Source organism: Aquarana catesbeiana, linkage group LG04 (assembly GCF_042186555.1).
Source record: "Aquarana catesbeiana isolate 2022-GZ linkage group LG04, ASM4218655v1, whole genome shotgun sequence".
NCBI lineage: Eukaryota > Metazoa > Chordata > Amphibia > Anura > Ranidae > Aquarana > Aquarana catesbeiana.
The window spans coordinates 41,740,575-41,765,607 of NC_133327.1; the positions used below are offsets into that span (position 1 = coordinate 41,740,575).

A 25,033-nucleotide genomic window follows, 5' to 3' on the forward strand; every position below is an offset into this window, starting at 1 on the left:
AGCTCCGCACCGCTGAGGAGAGAAGAGAAGGACAAAGCGGAGCATGCAGGCTCAAAAGGTATCCATTTAAACCTTTTTGCCCCAGGGAACAAACTGTGAAAGTTTGGGCAGGAAATATGGTACTGGGAGGAAACCGTGGCAGAAATAAAAATCACCTCACAAAGAGCTCACAGGCACTCACTGCAACTAAAGCAGCTCCAGTCACCTCACAAGATACAGCATCAGGGCGCTCTCACAGACAGAAAATGTCACAGCAAGACTCTCCATTTGAGTCAGATACAGAACAAATCCTCTCACAAACTTCTCCACAAGCCTCCTCAGCATCCCCAGTAATATTATTACAATTTGAAAAGATGCTTCATAAGGCTTTAAAACAAATCTCAGACCAAATAACAAAAAGCCTAACCAAAGAAATAAGAGAGCTGGGAAACCGCACCGCAGCCCTAGAAATAAAAATGGATGAAATTGAAATTACAACCCAAGTAAATATAACAGAATTAGAACAATTAAAAGAAGAGAATTTAATACTTCAAACTAAGCTCGAAGATTACGAAAATAGAACCAGACGTTCAAACTTGCGCATAAGGGGAATACCTGAAACTGTGACAGACCTGCAATCTACTATTATTGCTCTATTACAAGAACTAAAGCCAGATATCCCTATTGAACGTTTAGAACTGGACAGAGTACACAGAGCCCTCACAGCCAAAAAGAAAGATGGACCCCCACGTGATATAATCACAAAATTTCATTATTACAGAACGAAAGAACAAATACTAATTGCTGCAAGAGAAAAAAAGGAACTTAATTTTCAAGGACACAATTATCAAATTTTTGCTGACCTATCCCAACTTACTATTACTAAAAGACGATCCATGAAACCCCAACTAATGGAACTGCAACGCCACAACATTATGTATCAATGGGGCTTCCCCTTTTCAGTCAGATTTAACTACCAAGGTACAATTTACAGAAGCAGATCAGCAGATGAACTACAACAAACCCTTTTAAAATTAAATCTGACAGAACCCACAAGCAGCAACACTCCCACACGCAGAAGAATGGCATCATCTTCACCTTCAGGCAGCACTCAGAAAATTTCAGAACAAAATGGCAATCATCATTCTCACAAAAGAGGCCGTTATGCCACATCATCCATGGACCAAGAAGATTCAATGGACTGACATCCTAATTCCTGATATCTCTTCATTTATTATACTAAGAGATGGTTCTCTATAAAAAACCTGTATTTATAACTGAATGTAACTGCATTCTGATAGTCACACACTGTGTGGGATCATGTTACATTCCAGTTTTATTTCTTATTACTTCTGATTCATATAGCCTTAGAATATATAAGTGAAATAAGGAAATTCTTGTTCAGTTATATATTATCAGGTAATAACAATAGATTTATTACTTTTTAGGACAAATATGTTCAATAATCCAGAAGTAATGGAAGCTTTTTCTTTCTTTTCTTAAAACAAATATATTATTACCTAACTAGTTCCTAGAATTATGTTTTTGTTTATTCTAATCTGAAGCAATACAACCTCAATTTTATGAGTTAACATATCTAAACAGTTACATATGAATAAAATATGTAATTGTTTACTCTAAAAGGGTTAAAATCCCAAAATAATTCAAACTATCTTCATCAATACCAAAGTTATTAACAGTACCTTTCTAACTGAATTATTTAGCCTAGGGCAAGACTAACCATATACAACCACCCTGGAATAAATAATTTCAAGAAAAACTATATTCTGCACTCCAATTAATGAAACATCATTTTGATGTCTTTTGACATAGCACTTCTCTCCTGTAATCTGAAGATCCGTGTACCCCCATTAGCCCTCCTCATTCTCCCAACCATATTATGTGGGAGTGTGACGAAGGCACTTATTCCCCTGAGAGAGATATTTATTCTCTTTCACGGGTAAATTGTGATTACTTGCAAAAAATAATTTTTACAATGTATCATCTAATCTCATATGTTTTTTGTTTACTCTTTACTCCAGAATTCACTGGTGTCTTTTCTATCTATTCATCTCTTCAGTCCACACAGGTTGATCTGCGCAGTCAGCTCTGCATAACAAAAAGTAAGTCAAAACTATTTGATCTGTTGCCATGGCACCACTGAATATACCTTTCCCTGAATGTTCAGGGAATAAATGTCCCTCAAAAAAGGACCAAAGCCTTACGTACTTTCCATAACAAGAAGGCTCACATAGTATGCCTCCAAGAAACACACTTCACCAAAGATTCTACTCCAAAATATATTTCTCCTTTTTATCAACAAATTTACACGGCTTCTGCCTGTACCAAGCAAAGGGGAACTCTAATTGCATTTCACCGATCCACACCATTCACCTTATCATCAGAAATTAAAGACCCAGAAGGTAGATACCTGATACTCATGGGTTATATAATGGATACAGCAATCACGGTGATTTCCTACTACACTCCTAACAAACAACCTACACCATTCCTCTCACATATATTACAAGTGATTAATACACACAAAATAGGAACAGTGATAATGTGTGGGGATTCAAACCAGGTCCTCCTCCCATTCCTAGATAAATCACCTTTTACACCATCCAAAATAACCTCTAGATTACCTTTTTCTCAACTTCTTTCCAAATACAATCTGGTAGATTCGTGGAGAGAAAGTAACCCAATGAAAAAGAAATTCACTTATTTCTCGCACCCTCATCAAACCTTCACCAGAATAGATCATATTTTTCTAACAATAGGAATGATACCAGAAATTATTGCATCAGATATAATTCCGATTCCGTGGTCTGACCATAATGCAGTATACACTACTATAGCCTCAGCCATACCAAAAGCGCATGACTCAACGTGGTACTTACCGGACATAATGCTCAAACACCCACTACATTAGATGGCCATTGAACAAGCTTTAAAGGAATACATATCAATTAATAATACAACAGACATCTCCCCAATAACACTGTGGGAAGCTCATAAGCCTGTCTTGAGTGGTACAATACAAAGACAAATGGCTCTATTTAAACGGGAACGCAAAAATCTAGCAAAAAAACTAGAACTCAATTTTAATGCAGCCTACATATCATTTCAAGATAATCCATCTCAGAGTACAAAATCTCATCTGGAAAAATCTAGATTGGAATACGATCTATTTCTCACTGAGTCAGTTGATAAATCCCTCAAACGCTCCAAACACAATTTCTACATGAATACAAACAAACCAGGTACATATTTGGCTCGGGCATTAAATTCAACTAACAAATCTTTCAAACCAATACGTTTGAAATTATCAAAAAATGTTTACACTTGTAATCCAGTTAAAATAGTCCATAAATTTCACTCACATCTCGCAACTTTATACAAAACAAACAATGAATTTAATCCTACAGAGGCTGAATCCTTCTTCTCAAAAATAACCTTACCTGAGTTATCTCAGAATCAAAAAAGCAGTTTGGATGAGCCTATAACTATAGATGAAGTTGCTAACGCCATAAAAGACCTAAAACTTAACAAAAGACCAGGCCCAGATGGCTACTCGGCTTTATACTATAAAACATTCTCAGAAATACTCTCTCCCATTCTCACTGAAACTTTTAACAAACTTCTAGATGGACATTCTTTTCGGCAAGAAACACTAATGGCAATTGTTTGTATGATCCCAAAACCCCTTTCTGATGATACTTCCTGTGTGAATTATCAGCCTATCTCTCTGTTAAACCTCGATATTAAATTATTAGCAAAAATAATAGCAAAACGCCTCAATAGCATTATAGGAAAATTAATACATAGAGATCAAGTAGGCTTCATGCCAAATAGACAGGCAGGCGATAATATACGCAGGGCAGTGTTATTGGCACATATTGCTAAAAAACGGAAAATCCCTTTATGTTTTCTATCTCTCGATATTAAGAGGGCATTTGACACAGTATCCTGGCAATATATGCAATATTCATTACAAAAATGGGGTTTTGGACCCCACTTTTTAACATGGATCAAAGCATTATATAATAAACCCAAAGCCTATATAAAATATGCTGGATACAAATCTGAAGCCTTTAATATCGAAAGAGGTACCCGACAGGGTTGCCCATTATCTCCCTTATTATTTGCCCTTATACTCGAACCCATGGCCCAATACATCAGAACAAACCAAACTATAACTGGCATTGAAGTAGGAGGTATTACACACAAATTATGTATATTTGCAGATGATATATTACTTTTTCTATCATCACCACAGGTCTCTGGTCCTAACTTAATACCAGTTCTTGATGGATTTGCAGCCCTATCCGGCCTTATGATTAATCCTAAGAAATGCCTAGTGCTTAATATTTCACTCACAAACATGGAATTGATCCCGGCTAGGGCTGCACTCCCATTCACATGGGCAGAAAAATCAATCCCATATCTTGGAATTCATTTAACAGCATCTCATTCTGACTTATTCTCAACCAATTATCCTCCTGTATTAAGACAGATCACAAATCTAATAAAACAATGGTCACAACTTCCTTTATCCTGGATAGGGAAGATTAATGCAATCAAAATGACTATTCTACCCAAATTGCTTTATCTATTCAGAGTCCTCCCTATTCCAATTCCTTCCTATTTTTTGAGAATAGTACAAAAAAGAGCAACTTCGTTTATATGGGGCTCTTCTAAACCACGTATACCTATACACACACTACATCTTCCCAAAAATAAAGGAGGCCTGGGATACCCTAATTTTACTAACTACTACAGAGCAGGACATTTGGCCAGTCTGTCCAAATACCATGCAAAACAGGAAATCCCATTATGGGTATTTATAGAGGCTTCAGAAAATGACCCTCTATTAATATCAAATTTATTATGGCTTGATCCTAAAGACCGCTTTAAAATTCATAATCCCATAACTAAACACTTCTTATCTCTCTGGGATAAACTAAAAACCAAATATCAGTTACAATCTCCACACAATCCTCTCCTTTCTTTTATCAGAAATCCGGCCTTTTATCCGGCATGGATCTACCCAAATTCTTTTAAAGCTTGGACAACATCAGGCATTCAGACACTAAATGACTTCATAGCATCTAAATCATTCCTTTCATTCCCATCGTTTAGAGAAAAATATGATCTACCAAACTCTGAGATATTTAGATATCTCCAAATCAAAAATTTCTATACACCATTCCTAAAGGGGGATACACCATTATCCCAATTATCCATTTTTGAATCAATCTGTACAAAAGATCCATTTGCTAAAGGTACAATTTCATCACTTTATAATCAATTATATGGAGTAGCAAATCTTAATAGACCCTCTTACGTTCAGAGGTGGGAGGAGGACCTGGGACGAACTTTAGAAGACACGGACTGGTCTAACATATGGCTCACATCTAAGTCATCTTCACCCAACATCTTAGCACTGGAGACAAATTATAAAGTCCTAACTCGCTGGTACCTTGTACCCGCTAGAGTGGCAAAATATTCACCTAATACCTCAGCTCTTTGTTTTCGAGGATGCCCAGAAATAGGCACATATTTACACATATGGTGGACGTTCCCAGTAATCCAAACCTTCTGGAAGGAAGTCTTCGTGATTGCATCTAAAATATTTAAAAAAATAATACAACCAGATCCATATTTAACTTTACTTAATCTAAAACTGGAATGGTTAACACTCTCTCAATTCAAACTTATGATCCAACTAATAACGGCTGCAAAACAAACAGTGGCCAAGGCATGGAAATCTCCTACATTGGTACTAGCAGAAACAATTCACAGAATGAATAATACAATGTCCCATGCTAAGATGGTAGCCATCGATCAAAATCAAATTCCAAAATTTGAAAAACTTTGGCATCCTTGGATAAAACAACAGTTCCTGCCAAACTTCAATGACTATGTCCTGTTGCCATGGTAACAGATTAAATGACTTACAGAGACACCCATTTTAAGGCTTCAAAGAGAACTAAAAAGAATACTAAACTGACGAGCGGGACAACCTTGTGGACCATACCTCTACCTTTCAACCCTTTTTCTTCTTTCTCTTTCCTTTTCTCCACCTTACGATTAAAGCTCATTATCAGAATTTATTTGACCTATATACACTCTACTTGTAAACAATATGTATAGTAGGTATAAATCATTTAAATACCTACAAAAGTAACTAAGGAAATGATATATATCTTTAATTTAGGTGTATGTGAACCCAATGTTTAATATTTCAAATTTCATGATATTTACCTATATAAACCCTACTGTAAAACAATGAGCTTACTTTATAGATCCTTGTAAACTTACTTTATGTATCTTTATAACATTGTATACTCAATAAACTTCTTTTGACAAGGAACTTCCTTTTTCTAGTCCTGTCGTACGTGTTTTACGTCACCCCATTCTGGACAGTCGGACTTTGGTGTGACCGTGTGTATGCAAGACTGCTTGAGTGGAATTCCGTCGGAGTTCAGTTGGAGAAACCTTCAGAGTTTATTCCGACGGCAAAACCGGTCGTGTGTACAGGGCATGAGACAGTTTTTGATACAATAGTACAACTGTCTCATTGAAAGATTTTCCCTCTATTCCAGTTCCAGTCACAAACATAAAATTACCATCACTTTCTGTCTTGGTGACAATGATCTCTAGAAAAAGTACAGCAGTCGAATTTCCAAAACAGGTACACATTAGAAATAAACACCTTGCTAAGGCATTTACCCTTTTCACTCTCCCGAAAACGAAAAAAGCTGGTTTTAGCTAGATTACTCAACAAATGGAGTATGCATGTGAAACTTAAAAATAATTGCTATTTTGCTTCACAATGGAAAACAGATCTCAATTTGACCTACCGTAATCCCTTAAACTAGTTAAACTGGTGCAAAGGTGCTAAGAATTTTGTATGCTGGTGTCCCATCTAAGCTTTCTCAAGGGTCATCAGATTACAGTAAATTATCCACATAGTGGCATTGATTATTTGTCACATGTAAAACTAAAGCCGGCCATAGATGGTTTGAAACCTGCTGAACTGGCCAAGATTAGAACCACGTATGGGAAGGCTGAACATACCCAAGCTGATCGCTCTATTAACTTGGGTACAACCAGCCTGCCAGATTTTACATGCGATTATTGCTAGCAACAATAGCCCGCTGGTTAAATTAACAAAAAATTACCAATGTATTAGCTGCCTAAGGTCGGCCATAGATGGAGCAAATTTCTTTCCTGCAACCATGGGTTGAGGACAATGACTCCGCAGGAGGGATTCTTCTGTCAACACGATCTGTGTTGATGGAGGAATCAAGTGAATTTCTATCTTACAACCGATTTTGCAGGAAAGACATTTGCTCCGTCTATGGCTGGCCTTAGGCAGCCAATACATTAGTCATTTTTTCATTCAACCAGCGAGCTATTGTATCTTGACAGCATGAAAAACCAGACAGGGTGGGTGTACAGAAGTCAATCACTAAATCAACTTCTGTGGAACCAGCTTGCCCCTACATGGATCAAAACTCAGTCGCTCACTGCTGAACCAGCCGAATTTTGATCTTTAGCAAGTAATGATTGCTAGTTCCTTTGAAGGAGTACCAACTCAAAGATTCACACCTAGGGATTAGAGCTCTTATGCTCACTACCTATGGATCTGCAGACTTTGTTCCATTAGTCCTTGCATGGCATCTGTTATGTCAGCACTCACTGCTTAAAATAACTGTCATTAGGCTCAGTTCACACAGATAACACATCAGGATAAGGGCCTGTGTCTAAGGGCTTTGGGCTTATAGCCATCAGTTTGACATCTGTTTGAGATGCTTCTGCGATTATTTAAAATGCATTAACATTTGCATTTGACCTTTTTCTGATCTGGATTTGAACTGGTTTAAATGGGTTTTGCATTTCAATAGACTTGTACCAGAATGTAAAACCAGCTTGAAGCAAACAAAAGCCCTTCAGCGCAGTTTTTAGTTTTCAGTTAAGTTGAACATTACAGATGCATGGAAAAAATAAGGGCCCATATCCTTGTTTTAAAGCTTTGTAAATTGAGCTCATTCTGGCAAACAATTTGCATAGCTTTGTGAATCAAGTCCACTCTGCAGGGCCATTTGAAGCTATGATGAAAAATTGAAAATGGTCAGAGATTGCCTTCAATAAATGAAATGCATCTCCCCAGACACATAAACAATGTCTAAGCCCCTTAAAGGTCATTGGCCAGAGTATGAACAGGTCAGTGTGAACGAGTGATAACATATCCCCATCATCAGGCTTTAATAAATCTGTAGGGAAGGTAAAATGGCAAAAGACATTACCTTTTGGGGCACAGGCAGGAAAGATTATATTGTGACACTCTTAGCTATTTTAATTATTACAGTAATAGGTCTATGAGAATTGCTGCAGCCTCTGAATATCAGACCATGATGAAAATTATTGCAAATTTTGTAAGGCATCTCTTAAAAAAATGGTATGGAAATATAATTACCTCCTTAGGATGCCAAGCTATACAATATATATAGAACTACCATTATTAATGCTTGCCAGATAACACTGAGTGGTACAGTACCTCTTGCTGTCTTATGAGGAATACATCGATTAGGCTTCTCGGGTCATTTCTGTCTAGCTGAGTTGCATGTTTCATGAAAGTACTTCTTAAGAAGGTCTGAAATTCAACAGCATTTTTAAAAATGGTTTTATGGTCCCCAGGTATCCATTTCATCACTTGTGGGTAACTGTTGTATAGCTTTAAAATAAAGAAAGAAAACAGAATAATGATTTATGTAAATGCAGTGAAAAGTGGATAACACATGTTATTTATTTATATAGGAAAACTTTAACTTCTGCTGCAGACTGACCTGCTGATTGCCTGGCTTCTTTGCTTTTTGAGTCGCTGGACAAATATAGCATGTAGTTTAGAAGTTTTAACTTTACCTGCCACTTGCTCCCTTCCTTCTTTCTTTCACTTGCTGCTACCTTTGGCCTTGGAATTTTGATATTTACTGGTGAATCCACTCAGAATGCTTTGGGACAGTCCTTTGGATTACAAATACTCTGACACTGAGAATAAGCACTCTAACTGAAGTTTAGGGGCCTCATGACTGGCAGACTTTATATCTGTTCTTCCTCTAGGCCAGGGGTAGGCAACCTCGGCACTCCAGCTGTGGTGAAACTACAAATCCCATCATGCCTCTGCCTCTAGGAGTCATGCCTGTGATTGTCAGGGTCTTGCAATGTCTCATGGGACTTGTAGTTTCACCACATCTGGAGGGCCGAGGTTGCCTACCCCTGCTCTAGGCAGTGCAGTGGTGTAGATAGGGACAAAAGCACTATGAAATAGGCCACTTTTCTATAAGTAGTCTTGTTTAATGTGATGATTTCTGCTTCTGCTCTTGCTTATGTTTTAGTTGATAGAGTTGTTCCCTCTATTTAGCCTAGTGTGTTTGGGTCAGGCACTTCACAGGCAGTTGTTGGCCTCATGATGTGTTATATGAAGCATCACATGATGCAGCCAGAACATCCCAGGCAATACCCATAGGTCTTGATGGCTGTTGGAGTCAGAGAAGGAGCTGGTGCTGGAGCCGGAAGGAGAAGTTACTGTTATGCAGCTTTAGTGAACAATAGGAAGGTGAGGTAGAAGGGAGGGTTTGGTAAGAGTATCATCATCCAAGGTCTGGTCAGAATTAGCCTACATTGTGCACAAATGGTTAAGAAACAAGCCAGAAGTCAGTGCAGGTAGCAGACAAAGATAACCAGGAATCAGCCAGAGGTCAGAGCAGGAAGCAAACAAGGATAACCATGAACAAGCCAAAGGTCAAGGAAGGCACCAGACCCAGATAAACAGGAACAAGGAGCTTGGTACACAGGAAACAGTGGATATGTTGCAGGTTGGATAGTGGAAGACTTAAAAGGGAGGTTGGCAGCTAGTTTGCAAAAGTATTGTTTGCACAGTAAGTTGGGAGCTGCAAATAAGGTGGGCAAGGGGAAGAACCTTGTTGGTTGGCTGCAGCTGATAGGGGGAGAAGGGAGTTCCTTAGATTGACTGCAGCCTGACAGAATGGAAGAGTACCACTCTGATAGGTTGCAGGCAGTCTAGGGAAGTGCACTGCTCTGGTTGGCTGTTACCTTTTAGGAGCAGAGTGCCGCTCTGACTGGATATGGTCGCAACACTCCAGGTAAAACAGCAGCACAGTGACTAAGTGGTTAGCACATCTACCTAGCAGCACCAGGGTTATTGATTTGAATCCCAATCATGGCACTACCTGCATTGAGTTTGCATGTTCTCCCTGTGCCTTTGTAGTTTTTTCACATACTCCAAAGACATGCTGGTGGGTTAATTGGCTCCTGTCCAAATTGGCCCTAGTGTGTATGAATGTGAGTTAGGGACCTTAGATTGTAAGGGACTGATGTGAATATGAAATGTCCTGGGTAAATTGATGCTACTATATAAGTACCTGTAATAAATAAAACCTAGAAGTGTGCACAGCCATAGAGTCAGAGGCAGTGATGGAGTGTGGAAGATAAATAGTCTTGAAACTAGGGAAATTTAAAAAAATTACAGATGCCATAGATTCTCTTTAATTAGAACCAAACAGTAAAAAGTGTTTACCATGACCATGGGGCTACCAATGAGCCTTGAGTTTTCCATGATCAGACTCATTAGCCTTTTAAAGATCGGATCTTCAAAATCATAGCGATGACCGAGTATTATAGACACTATTATGTTGGCTACAGCAGAATTCATAATCATGGTGTTGTTAAATGGTTTGCCTAAAAGAAAAGAAACAGCATTAGACAGCTAACAGAATAGAAGGCTTTCTAACCCCTTGGCTTTCCTGAAAGATATGTAATTATTTAGAATGAAAATTTACAACTTGACATTTTAGAAAACACCTGAATCAAAGTGAATCTAAAGCTAATTTTTATTTTTAATTTTGGTAGTGTACACAAGTGTTAAGAACCCTTGTCAGATTTAAAAGGCTGTTTATGTCCTCATTTGTGATTTTCACTTTCTCTGTTTTTCCTGGAGACCATTGTCACTGGAAATGAAAGGGGGGAAATCTAAGATTTTGAGTTGTCACTGGAACAATAGAGGGGAAATCTTCCAGTGAGGACACTTGTCCAAGTGACAACTCTCAAGAGCACTTGGACAAGTGTCCTCACTTATATCTCCCCAACTGGATAGCAAAAAAGCTGTCTTGCAAAACTAGCAGTTAGGGAGTTGAGACAAACTTTTTGGGGTCATGGGTGGTCTTTTAGAGGGTATTTATTAGGCACCTTTCTATGCATCTTTGGCCTCGATTAAGACAAGCTGTAACTTGACAACACCTTGGTTTAATAAAGCAACCATTACACTATTAATTTTCTTCTATGGAAGTCCGACGAGTGCCCTACTATATTCTAATAGATAATGACATATATACAAACCTTTAAAGGATTTAAACATATTCACTAATGCATCACATTCTTCATGAATCTTATCCTCCAAAGATGTCTTCCCCATTCCAAAGTCTCTCAGAGTTGAAAGGGTAAACCGTCTCATTGCTTTCCAATTGTCTCCACGTGAAAATAATAGACCTACGGTAGAGATATTAAATATGTCACTGTGTTAGTAGTTAGCTTTTATATTTAGTTTAAAACTCAATAAGTGATATATTTATGTACTAAAAATTAAGAAAAAAAAAAACTCCCTACTCCGTGCTATAAACACTCGAAAAGCTAAAATGTAAAATTTAAAGTGTAGAAGTCAAAATCCCCAAAAATATGTCACAAAAAATGTCACTGCTGCTACAATATATATGATGTCCAAGTAATATAACAGATAAGTAAATAAAGTGATGCAGTGCTGTGATCACTAATTAAAAACAGTGCAAAGCAGATCCCCGTTCTATCAGGGGAGTAGAGTGAGATTGTCAGTTCCTAGTGATTAAGAACAGCGATCTCTGTCTACTCCCTGTCAGTCCACTCCCCCCACAGTTAGAAAGCACCTCCCTAGGGAATATTTAATCCTTTGATCATCCCTGGTGTTAACCCATTCCCTGCCAGTGTCATTTATACATTAATCAGTGCATTTTCATAGCATTGATTGCTGTATAACTGTCACTGGTCCCAAAAAAGTGTACGATCTGTCCACTGTGAATGAATGAGTGACTTGTATAGCACTGCCTATGTGAACTGAATCGCCTCAGGGTGCTTTTTTTGCCGCTGGTGTCCATCTGCGGAATAGAGCGGTCCTTTGCCCCATGGGGTCCCGACACGCTTACAAACACATACACATATTTGGACAATTTTTTTCAACAGGATCTAATTAACCTACCAGCATGTCTTTGGAGTGTGGGAGGAAACCAGAGTAACCGGAGAAAATCCACACGGCACAGGGAGAACATGCAAACTCCAGACAGATGGTGTCGTGGTCGGGATTTGAACCAGTGACCCTATTTCTGCTAGGTGAAAGTGCTATCCACTACACCACTGTGTTGCTGTAATATGTCAGCAGGATTCCGCTCAAGTTTGCCTTGCATACACACCGTCATGCAAAACTTCGCTGAAATTACGACCGTCAAGAACGCAGTGACATGCAACACTATGACGAGCTGAGAAAATGACGTTCAATGCTTCCGAGCATGCGTCGAATTGTTTCTGAGCACGCGTAGTGATTTTGTGCGTCGGAATTGCCACAGACAATTGCATTTTCAGGAAGGAACGTTTCCCGACTGAAAAACTGAGAGCATGCTCTCAATATTTTGCTGGCTGGAATTCCGCCAGCAAAAGACCAATGGAGCATACACACAGTCGCATTTTCCGACGAAAAAAATCTCAACGGTCTTTTGCGGGCCAAAATTCCGACCGTGTGTATAGGGCACGAGTCCCGCTAAAAATTGCAGATCACCGCTATTACTAGTAAAAAAAAATAAATGATAAAAATGGCATAACTCTATCCCCTATTTTGTAGACGCAATAACTTTTACGCAAACCAATCAATATACGCTAATAGGGATTTTTTTACCAAAAAGAAGAATACATATTGGCCTAAACTGAGGAAGAAATTTGTTTTTTTTTTATTTTTTTTTATTTTGGATAATTATTATAGCATAAAATAAAAATATTGTTATTTTTTTCAAAATTGTCGCTCTTTTATTGTTTATAGCACAAAAAATAAAAACCTCAGAGGTGATCAAATACCACTAAAGGAAGCTCTATTTGTGGTTTGGATACCACGTTGCATGACCGCGCAATTGTCAGTTAAAGCGATGCAGTGCCATATCGCAAAAAATGGCCTGGTCAGGAAGTGGGTAAATCCTTATGGGGCTGAAGTGGTTAAAGAAGTGGTTAAAGAGGAACTGCAGTCTGCTCACATAATTTGTAATAAAAACATCTTTGCCATTCTGAAGCTTCCCTCCAACCACTTTGCATATTATTTTATATATACTGTGATTCTGTGCTTTCCAAATATGCTGCAGAAATCTCCCTCCACTGAGTCTGGCTGCAACCATTTTAACTGTGGGCAGCTGAAGCTGCTGCCTGTTCACTTCCTGGATTTTCACAGACACACAGAGGCACACCTCCAGCTCTGCAGCCCTGCAGCTCTCATTGGCCCTCTTATGACTCATCCCCCCTCCCTTCCTGGCAAACTCTCACGAGAGTGAGAGCTATGCATGTCATAAGCCTAGGCTAATGACCAGACAAGAAACAGGAAATGGTTTACTATCCAAAGTTAAAACACCAAGGGCAGAAGATTTAATAGATGGAAAGTTGAAAAATGACTGAAGGTCCGCTTTAAGTAAGATCGGCATAATGCGCTCTTTGTTAAGTCCACTGCTTGTAATTTATTTCAGTAATTCAGGTACCATCCTCCAAAGTGGCTCCCACAGTACATGAAAGGAATAAAAGGCTCCAATAGTGTACATCAATAAACAACCTTTTACTAAAAAAAAAAAAAAAAAAACAATGCTCAAAAACAAGAGAAGAATAGGCTTTAAAACAAATCCCACAACTGGTAACATGAAGTAGCTATAAGCTTTACTACAAGTGGGCTTTTTCTCAGCGTGTCGGCGTTACTCCCGATACATCCATATTTTCCAGCACACGTCACTTCCGGTGGGACCACACAGAACACTTCCTGTTACCGTTCAGTCACACCACAATGCATTGTGGCAGTACGACTTTGTCTAGGGGGTGGCTGGTTGGCAACGGCAACATTATACTTATACCCAACCTCATCCCAGAATTAAATTGTTTTCTTTGTGCCCTTTCAGGGAATTTATGTTACTTATTTCTGCACAGAGAAAAATACAAATAGATTTCTTTGTGTCCTTGCACAGATCTACAGAAATTTCACTCACATCCCTGCACATGGTGTGAACAAGTCTATGCAAGTCAAATCTTTGTGTTTTTTCTATCCGTTTTTTATGGTGTGAACAAGGCCTTAAAGTGGAAATACACAAATGATAAAATAAACACAAAGCATAAAAACAAAAACACAAATACAAAGAACACTAAATCCAGTACACTAAACTACAGGTAAGCATACACGCTAAAGTTTTTTAAAAAATAGATTTTTTTTTTCAAACAAATTTACCCTAAGGGTTTTTGCATTAGTGAAATATAATTGAAATTGTAATATTTTAAAACCCTAAAAACAACGAAATATAAAAATTTTAAAAAATACATTTATTGTGAAACTTAAATTCAAATTTAAAATCAGCTTTGCTGAAATCACTCTGCTTATACCTAATCTTCAGCCTGTGAAATGCACAGTAGTAGTTTCTGCTGTATATAGTTAAGAAAAAAATAGAGCAAACAAATAACGTTAAAGGCAGGAAAAGGGGTAAGGCCTAGTCACCATTGCCTGTAATCATTTTCCTATTACTAACTTACCATGCCTTGTTCTGCCCTGTGTTGGCAAGTCGGGATTTTGCGTCCTCAAGTCAGAGCCTCCATCAAGGAGGATGGTCAGCAGCACAGCACACTCACTCCAAATCTCCTGAGACCAACAGAGGCAACAGTCTTAGATCTTATACTGTAGATATACAGCTATGTGACTGTACGCACAGGAGTGCCTAGGCACTAGGGATGGGGTTCAGAATGACCACTATCATGGGTTCTCAGGAACTCCTGCAGGTTAAACATGAGTGGTTTTGGGGAACTAGTGAATTTATGTGCAAAGCTGCCCAGGGAAGTTTTGTTAAAGCGGAGTTCCACCCAAAAGTGGAACTTCCGCTTTAAGCACTCCTCGCCCCCTGAAATGCCACATTTGGCATGTCATTTTTTGAGGGGGGGAGTGTGTACCTTATTTTTAGTGGGACTTCCGTTCCCACTTCCTCTTTTTGGATGCCTAGGAGACTCCTCCTCTTGCCCTAGGCAGACCCTCACTGCCAGCGATCTTCTGACACACAACACAGGTCCCAGACGATTGGCTGGCCAATAGCAGAGCGCTGCGTGACTCATACATGCGCAGTGCGTGCCCGGCCGTGAAGCCGTAAGCTGTTACAGCTGGGTGCCCACAGTTGCTATGACGGCGTTGAGGAGAGGAGGGGGAGAGGAGCGAGGCTCTGGGCGGCCGCATCACTGGACTGTGGGACAGGTGAGTGTCAGGTTATTAAAAGTCAGCAGCTATGCTTTTTGTAGCTGCTGACTTTTAATAAACTAAAAAACGGGTGAAACTCAGTTTTGATCGAAATGCAATGCATAGCCTTTAACAATATCCAGCAGGGTTATAGGAATCAATAAACTGGATTTTGGATACTCCAGCTCGGGCGGGGGGGTCTCATCATATTCGCACATTATGGCAGAATAACCTTACAAGGTGCCCTTCTTCAGCAATGCACCGACTGCAATCTCCCTTGTTGCTCTATTGCCGGTGCTTCCATATTTGCCTATTCTGGTTCCAAGTGCTCAACAATCCATATTGGCCCCTGGGTAGGATGACATTACTCCGGCGTGTGTGCATCAGAGTAACTTTGTCATGGCACAAAATCACATGAAAACTGTACACTGGGCTGTACATGTATGGCTCAGTGCACAATTGGAGACATACAGAGTCTCTTCTATCATAAAAATGCTATCAACAAAAAAGCCCACATACACTTCTGTTCAGCTGTAATAGACTCAACTGATGCAATTTCATAGATACATTTTCCACCTTAGTGTTTGTTCATATATTTTATTTATTTGTGTACTATGGTAGGGAGTAGATATATTATATATATATATATATATATATATATATATATATATATACAGTCAGGTCCATAAATATTGGGACATCAACACAATTCTAATCTTTTTGGCTCTATACACCACCACAATGGATTTGAAATGAAACAAACAAGATGTGCTTTAACTTCAGACTTTCAGCTTTAATTTGAGGGTATTTACATCCAAATCAGGTGTACGGTGTAGGAATTACAACAGTTTGTATACATGTCTCCCACTTTTTTACCACTTAAGCCCCGGACCATTTTGTTGGCCAAAGACCAGAGCACTTTTTTCGATTCGGCACTGCGTCGCTTTAACTGACAATTGCGCGGTCGTGCGACGTGGCTTCCAAACAAAATTGACGTCTTTTTTTTCCCCCACAAATAGAGCTTTCTTTTGGAGGTATTTGATCACCTCTGCGGTTTTTATTTTTTGCGCTATAAACAAAAAAAGAGCGACGATTTTTGAAAAAAACGCATTATTTTTTGCTTTTTGCTATAATAAATATCCCCCAAAAATATATATATTTTTTTTTCTCAGTGTAGGCAGATATGTATTCTACATATATTTGGTAAAAAAATCGCAATAAGCCTTTATTGATTGGTTTGCGCAAAAGTTATAGCGTCTTCAAAATAGGGGATAGTTTTATGGCATTTTTATTAATATTTTTTTTTTTACTAGTAATGGTGGCGATCAGAGACTTTTATCATGACTGCGACATTATGGCGGACACATCGGACAATTTTGGCGCGATTTTGGGACCATTCACATTTATACAGTGATCAGTGCGATTAAAATTGCATTGATTACTGTGTAAATGTGACTGACAGTGAAGGGGTTAACACTAGGTGGCGCTGTAGGGGTTAAGTGTGTCCTAGGGATGTGTTCTAACTGTAGGGGGGATCGGCTAGCTGTGACACATCACTGATCATAGCTCCCAATCACATGGAGCTATGATCAGTGACACTGTCACTAGGCAGAATGGGGAGATGCTTTTTTACATTAGCATCTCCCCGTTCTTCTTCTCTGTAAGATGATCCTGGGTATCCCCACGGACATCGAGTCCGCGGGACCCACGATCCTACTCATGGAGTTCCCGGCCGGTGCGCGCGTGCAGCCGGCAGCGCGCACGTGATGGCACTGCGGCAAATTTAAAGGGACGTACAGGTACGCCCATTTGCCCAGCCGTGCCATTCTGCCGACATACATCGGCGTGCTCCGGTTGGGAAGCGGTTAAGGAACCAATAGTAATGGGACAGATAAACAATCATCCATCAAACTTTCACTTTTTAAAATATGGTTGCAAATCCTTTGCAGTCAATTACAGCCTGAAGTCTGGAACGCATAGACATCACCAGATGCTGGGTTTCATCCCTGGTGATACTCTGCCAGGCCTCCACTGCAACTGTCTTCAGTTCCTGCTTGTTCTTGGGGCATTTTCCCTTCAGTTTTGTCTTCAGCAAATGAATTGCTTGCTCAATCGGATTCAGGTCAGGTGATTGACTTGGCCATTGCATAACATTCCACTTCTTAAAGTCTTTGGTTGCTTTTGCAGTATGCTTCGGGTCATTGTCCATCTGCACTGTGAAGCACCGTCCAATGAGTTCTGAAGCATTTTGTTGAATATTGCCCAAAACACTTCAGAATTCATCCTGTTGCTTTTTTCAGCAGTCACATCATCATAAAATACAAGAGAACCAGTTCCATTGGCAGCCATACATGCCCACGCCATGACACTACCACCACCATGCTTCACTGATGAGGTGGTATGCTTTGGATCATGAGCAGTTCCTTTCCTTCTCCATAGTCTTCTCTTCCCATCACTCTGGTACAAGTTGATCTTGGTCTCATCTGTCCATAGGATGTTGTTCCAGAACTGTGAAGGCTTTTTTAGATGTTGTTTGGCAAACTCTAATATGGCTTTCCTGTTTTTGAGGCTCACCAATGGTTTACATCTTGTGGTGAACCCTCTGTATTCACTCTGGTGAAGTCTTCTCTTGATTGTTGACTTTGACACACATACACCTACCTCCTGAAGAGTGTTCTTGATCTGGCCAACTGTTGTGAAGGGTATTTTCTTCACCAGGGAAAGAATTATTTGGTCATCCACAACAGTTGTTTTTCATTGTCTTCCAGGTCTTTTGGTGTTGCTGAGCTCACCGGTGCATTCGTTCTTTTTAAGGATGTTCCAAACAGTTGATTTGGCCACACCTAATGTTTTTGCTATCTCTCTGATGGGTTTGTTTTGTTTTTTTAGCCTAATGATGGCTTGCTTCACTGATAGTGACAGCTCTTTGGATCTCATATTAAAAGTTGACAGCAACAGATTCCAAATGCAAATAGCACACTTGAAATGAACTCTGGACCTTTAATCTGCTCCTTGTAAATGGGATAATGAGGAAATAACACACACCTGGCCATGGAACAGCTGAGCAGCCAACTGTCCCATTACTTTTGGTCCCTTAAAAAGTGGGAGGCACATATACAAACTGTTGTAATTCCTACACCGTTCACCTGATTAGGATGTAAATACCCTCAAATTAAAGCTGAAACTCTGCAGTTAAAGCACACCTTGTTCGTTTCATTTCAATTCCATTGTGGTGGTGTATACAGTCAAAAAGATTAGCATTGTGTTGATGTTGAGAGAGAGAGAGAGAGAGATTATATCAGCCCTCAAAATTTCCACTCGCCTGCTCACATTTGGCGAGTGGAGATTAGTGGAGGGCAAGTGAGGAGCAGGGCAGACTGGGCTGACAGTTTCCTGACTGATGGGTGCAGCCAGGAAACTGTCAGAAGAATCAGGCATCCGGATGACACAGATCTCCCGCTGATACACGGCTTGTAAATGAATAGCCAGCCGCTGTCAAGCAAAGTCCTGCCTCCTGGACCGGCATTGGACCAGTGTGCTGTCTATTAGAGTAACCTGTCTAGGAGGCGGGACTTCGCTTGACAGCGGCTGGTTATTCATATACAAGCCATGTCTTAGCAGGAAATTGCCGCTCTGTGTGATCCGACCAGCAGATCCTCCTGGTTCCTCCCTGATGCATTGATGGGTACTGATATGCTGCACTGATGGCCAATTAAACGTTGCACTTATGGGCAATGATAATCTGCATTGATGGGCAATGATAAGCTGCACTGATGGGCAATGATACGCTGCACTGATGGGCAATGATACGCTGCACTGATTGGCAATGATACGCTGCACTGATGGGCACTGATACGCTGCATTGATAGGCAATGGTATGCTGTACTGATGGGCACTTATAAGCTGCATTGATGGGCAATGATGAGGCTGCACTGATGGGCACTAATAAGGCTGCACTGATGGCCACTGATAGGCTGCACTGATGGGCAATGATAGGCTGCATTGATGGGCACTGATAAGCACTGATGAGGCAGCACTGATGACCACTGATAGGCTGCACTGATGGACACTGATAAGGCTGCCCTGATGGACACTGATAAGGCTGCCCTGATGGACACTGATATGCTGCACTGATGGCCACTGATGAGGCGGCACTGATGGCCACTGATGAGGCGGAACTGATAAGCTGCACTGATGGGGCTGCACTGATAAGCTGCACTGATGAGGCTGTGCTGATGGGCACTGATAGGCTGCACTGATGGGACGGTACTGATGGACACTGACAGGCTGCACTGATGGGCACTGATGAGGCTGCACTGATGAGCACTGATGAGGCTGCATTGATGGGAACTGATATGCTTTTCATTAATATTGTTAAAGTTGTTTTAACTGTGTAATTTCATGAGATAATATACGAGGGCGTGTTTAAGGGCAGATTTAGGGGCAGGGTAGGGTAGGAGTTTGGTGGGGCAACTGGTGGCGAGTAATGCCCTGTACACACGGTCGGATTTTCCTACGGAAAATGTTCGATGGGACCTTGTTGTCGGAAATTCCGAGCGTGTGTAGGCTCCATCACACATTTTCCATAGGAATTTCCGTCACACAAAATTTGAGATCTGGATCTCAAATTTTCCGACAACAAAATCCGTTGTTGGAAATTCCGATCGTGTGTACACAATTCCAACGCACAAAGTTCCACGTATGCTCGGAATCAAACAGAAGAGCCGCACTGGCTATTGAACTTCATTTTTCTCAGCTCGTCGTACGTGTTGTACGTCACCGCGTTCTTGACGTTCGGAACTTCCTTTGTGTGACCGTGTATGCAAGACAAGTTTGAGCCAACATCCGTCGGAAAAAAAACATGGATTTTGTTGTCAGAAAATCCTATCGTGTGCACAGGGCATAATGCAGTGTACACACGGTCGGACTTTCTGACGGAAAATGTGCGATCGGAGCTTGTTGTCGGAAATTCCGACCATGTGTAGGCTCCATCGGACTTTTTCCATTGGAATTTCTGGCACACAAAGTTTGAGAGCTGGATCTAAAATTTTCCGACAACAAAATCCGTTCGCGTAGTGTGTAGACAATTCAGACGCACAAAGTGCCACACATGCTCAGAATCAAGCAGAAGAGCAGCACTAGCTATTGAACTTAACTTTTTTCGCCTCGTTGTACGTGTTGTACATCACCGCGTTCTTGACATTCGGAATTTCTGACCAACTTTGTGTGACCGTGTGTATGCAAGACAAGTTTGAGCCAACATCCGTCCAAAAAAATCAGATGGATTTTGTTGTCGGAATGTGCGATCGTGTGTACAGGGCATAACTCTTAAGGCCTGGCAAGTGGCTCAGACTTGAAATTTTGAGCCCTGCACCATATTGCCAAAAGTATTGGGGCACCTACCTTTACACACACCTGAGCTTTAATGGCATCCCAGTCTTAGTCTGTAGGGTTCAATATTCAGTTTGCAGCTATAACAACTTCAACTCTTCTGGAAAGGCTGTCCACAAGGTTTAGGCGTGTGTCTAAGGGAATGTTTGACCATTCTTCCAGAAGCACATTTGTGAGGTCAGGCACTGATGTTGGACAAGAAGGCCTGACTCGCAGTCTCCACTCTAATTCATCCCAAAGGTGTTCTATCAGGTTGAGGTCAGAACTCTGTGCAGGCCAGTCAAGTTCCTCCACCCCAAACTCGCTCATCAATGTCTTTATGGACCTTGTTTGTGCACTGGTGTGCAATCATTTTGGATCAGGAAAGGGCCATCCCAAACTGTTCCCACAAAGTTGGGAGCATGAAATTGTCCAAAATTTCTTGGTATGCTGATGCTTTAAGAGTTCCCGTCACTGGAACCAAGGGGCCAAGCCCAACTCCTGAAAAACAATCCCACACCACAGAGGCGGAACTAGAACCTTTAGGGCCCCGGTGCAAGAAACCATGAAGGAACTCCCTAACCTCTGGTCCTGGGGCCCTTTCCAATGATCCCGGGGTCCTTTTCTCCCATCGCGTTGCCCTTTATTATGGTCCTGCAGCTGGACCCCTTCCTGACGTCTTGGGTAGGGTTGCCACCTTTTTTTCAAGCCAAACCTGAAGACTTTAGCAATGCACAGCAAATTCTTTTTTTTGTATACATTATACATATATTCTGTGATTACATATCAATTTTAATTGTATATAATTAATCACAAGAGTTCCCCCTTACATCATAGTCCACAGAGTTCTGCTTTACATCTAAATACACAGAGTTTGCCATTTGCATCTGAATCTACAGAGTTCCCCTTTACATCTGAACTTGCAGAGTTCCCCTCTACATCTGAACTTGCAGAGTTCCCTTACAATGTAAGGGGGGCCTGTGCAGACTCTGATATAAGGGAGAACTCTGGGGACTTTGATTTAATGAAGAACAGTGAGAACTATGATGTAAGGGGGAACACTGCAGACCCTGGTGTAAAAAGTAACTCAGACATATGGGGGTCCATGGTAACCAGAGCCCCCACTTACATCATTGTTCCCAGCATTCCCCTTTTATCGGGGTTCCCAGAGTCCCTATCATTTCAGAGTCTGCAGAATATCCACTTGCACTGTAAGGGTCCTGTTACACAGAGGGGACCGATTGGACCATCCATTTACACCCGCCTGCATCTGATCCAATTAAAACAGACAGATGGGGATCCATTCACCATCTGTCTGGTGGATCAGATGAAAGTCAGACCGGCCAATAGAAACAGTGGGCTGTGTCCGTGTCCATTCCGCAGATGCGGAGCGGACACAGACCTGTCATCCGGCAGCTCAGAAGAGATCAGAGGAGAGATTCACCTCTGAGCAGGTGGATTCACTTTGCAGAGTCTGCCCAAGTGAAAGGGCCCTAAGGGGGAGCTCTGTGGATTGTAATGTAAAGGGGAACTCTGAGCTAAGGGGTGCTCCGGGAACCCTGATGTAAGGGGGTCTCTGCTCCCCAAAGCCCCCACTTACATCAGAGTCCCCCTTTCAATTACAGTCCACAGACTGTCCACGGAGCTCCCTTACATTAGTGTGCTCAGAGGCTGGCAAGATAAGGGACGAAGGGGGGGACACTTCACTCACTATGGATGGAGGCTTGGGCACTGCAGTTCCACCACTGTGTTCAGCAAGCAAGGCATATTAGCCTGTGCTATACAGAGTGGCGGCCCATCCATAGGAGGCGCAGGGGCGGCGCCCCTCCCCCAAAGCTACTCATCAAAAAAAATAAAAATAAAAAAATGGAAAATTAAAAAAAAAAAAAATTTTTTTTTTTTTAAATGTCCCTTTAAGTGTGTGTGTGAGGGGGAGGGGCGCCGGACACACAGGCACTATGGAAAGCATTACGTCATCGGAATCATGTGATTGTGGGCAAGAAGATCTATCGGCTGGCCTTTAGACTGCCCATGGAGCGCAGTCCTCTGCGTTCCAATACTCCGACTCTGGCATTATGTGTCCTGTGGTGGTTAGTGATTGGCGGGTCCATAGGACATAGAGCGGTGCTTTCATTGAACCTGCCAATTACTTCCGGTTTCTCGAGTGTCTGATAGCAGTGAGGAGTGAGGATGTCTGATCATGGAGGACACTAAGTTCCAGCCAGCTCAGGTTACAGACCACTTCCTCAGTAACACAGACACAAGAGCTGCTCTGGAGTAGGGATGAGCTTCGTGTTCGAGTCGAACCCATGTTTGACTCTAACATCGGCTGTTCGATCGTTTGTCGAATTGCGAACGATATGGGCCGTTCGCGCCAAATTCGTGTGGCACGTCACGGCCCATAATTCACCGCGGCATCGTAGTGCTTTGCTGGCTGATGATTGGCCAAGCATGCACTATGACCCGCATGCTTGGCCAATCACAGCGCCGTCGGTAGAGAGAGCTGTAATTGGCCAAAGCCAGGGTGGCTTTGGCCAATTATGGCTCAGGGGGTTTAGAACACGCCCCACACTATATAAGGCCGCCTGCACGGCGGCCCTTTGTAGTGTGTTCCGGTGTTGAGAGACAGAGACAGAGAGACAGTGTCATTTCATTTGAGTTAGCTAGATTAGGCAGGACAGTCAGTGAGTTAGCTGCACTTACAGTGTATTGTGTATATGTATGCATCCCAGGTGTTGTGTGTGTGTGTGTATATATATATATATATATATATATATATATATATATATATATATATATACACACACACACACACATACATATATACATATATATATATACACACACACATGCTGTATTCAGTTTAGCTAGATCCGTTCCTGTTATCTTCCTACTGACAGGCAGGCTTGTCTTGTTACAGTATTTAAAGCTACCTGAAGAATATTGCTGGTGTTCTTTTGATCCTATTAGTACCACAGTCAGGCAGCTAGACTATTTACAGTTATTGTAGTGCGTCCTCCTCACAGTGTTCAGTTAAAGCTAGAAGTTAGTGTAGTGCACAGTGTTCAGCTAAAGCTACAAGTTAGGGTAATGCGTCCTCCTCACAGTGTTCAGCTAAAGCTACATTTAGTTTAGTGTGACCTCTGCACAGTGTTCAGCTAAAGCTACAAGTTAGGGTAGTGCGTCCTCCTCACAGTGTTCATCTAAAACTACAAGTTATTGTAGTGCGACCTCTGCACAGTGTTCAGCTAAAGCTACAAGTTAGTGTAGTGCGTCCTCCTCACAGTGTTCAGCTAAAACTACAAGTTAGTGTAGTGAGACCTCTGCCCAGTGTTCAGCTAAAGCTACAAGTTAGTTTAGTGTGACCTCTGCACAGTGTTCAGCTAAAGCTACAAGTTAGTGTAGTGCGTCCTCCTCACAGTGTTCAGCTAAAACTACAAGTTAGTGTAGTGGGACCTCTGCACAGTGTTCAGCTAAAGCTACAAGTTAGTGTAGTGCATCCTCCTCACAGTGTTCAGCTAAAACTACAAGTGTAGTGAGACCTCTGCACAGTGTTCAGCTAAAGCTACAAGTTAGTGTAGTGCGTCCTCCTCACAGTGTTCAGCTAAAGCTACAAGTTAGTTTAGTGTGACCTCTGCACAGTGTTCAGCTAAAGCTACAAGTTAGGGTAGTGCGTCCTCCTCACAGTGTTCAGCTAAAGCTACAAGCTGATGTAGTGCGTCCTCCTCACAGTGTTCAGCTAAAACTACAAGTTAGTGTAGTGCGACCTCTGCACAGTGTTCAGCTAAAGCTACAAGTTAGTGCGTCCTCCTCACAGTGTTCAGCTAAACCTACAAGTTATTTTTTTGCGAGCTCTGCACAGTGTTCAGCTAAAGCTACCTGTAGAAGGACAGGGCACTTGAGGCAGAACAGAGGCAGGAAGAGGAGGACTTCCTTAGCTCTCAAGGCCCCCTTTATGAAACATCTTTGGGAGGCTTTGCAGAAAGGTTTGTGCTACGCGTTCCCAGAGACTGGCAGGTTACAAACTCCTGTTTCTGGACAACGTGTTGCTGAGGCTTCGGTCAGTCAAAGAAGGAGGGTTGGAGAAGGTGGCCGTCTGACCGATGCGTTCAGACAATTTTT

General features: G+C 41.3%; 1 protein-coding gene and 1 long non-coding RNA gene across 2 annotated transcripts in view; one reads left to right on the forward strand and one right to left on the reverse strand.

Moving 5' to 3' along the window:
- The window catches only part of LOC141139198 (uncharacterized), a 1,175,459-nt gene that overhangs the window by 806,270 nt on the left and 344,156 nt on the right, over nucleotides 1–25,033 (forward strand). The window lies entirely within an intron of this gene.
- The window catches only part of LOC141139184 (cytochrome P450 2K1-like), a 92,273-nt gene that overhangs the window by 9,517 nt on the left and 57,723 nt on the right, over nucleotides 1–25,033 (reverse strand). The window contains exons 4-6 of the mRNA XM_073625092.1: nucleotides 11,404–11,553; nucleotides 10,586–10,746; nucleotides 8,546–8,722 (exon numbers count right to left, since the gene is read on the reverse strand). Of these exons, the coding sequence (XP_073481193.1) occupies nucleotides 8,546–8,722; nucleotides 10,586–10,746; nucleotides 11,404–11,553 (488 nt within the window). The remainder of the gene's footprint in view (nucleotides 1–8,545; nucleotides 8,723–10,585; nucleotides 10,747–11,403; nucleotides 11,554–25,033) is intronic.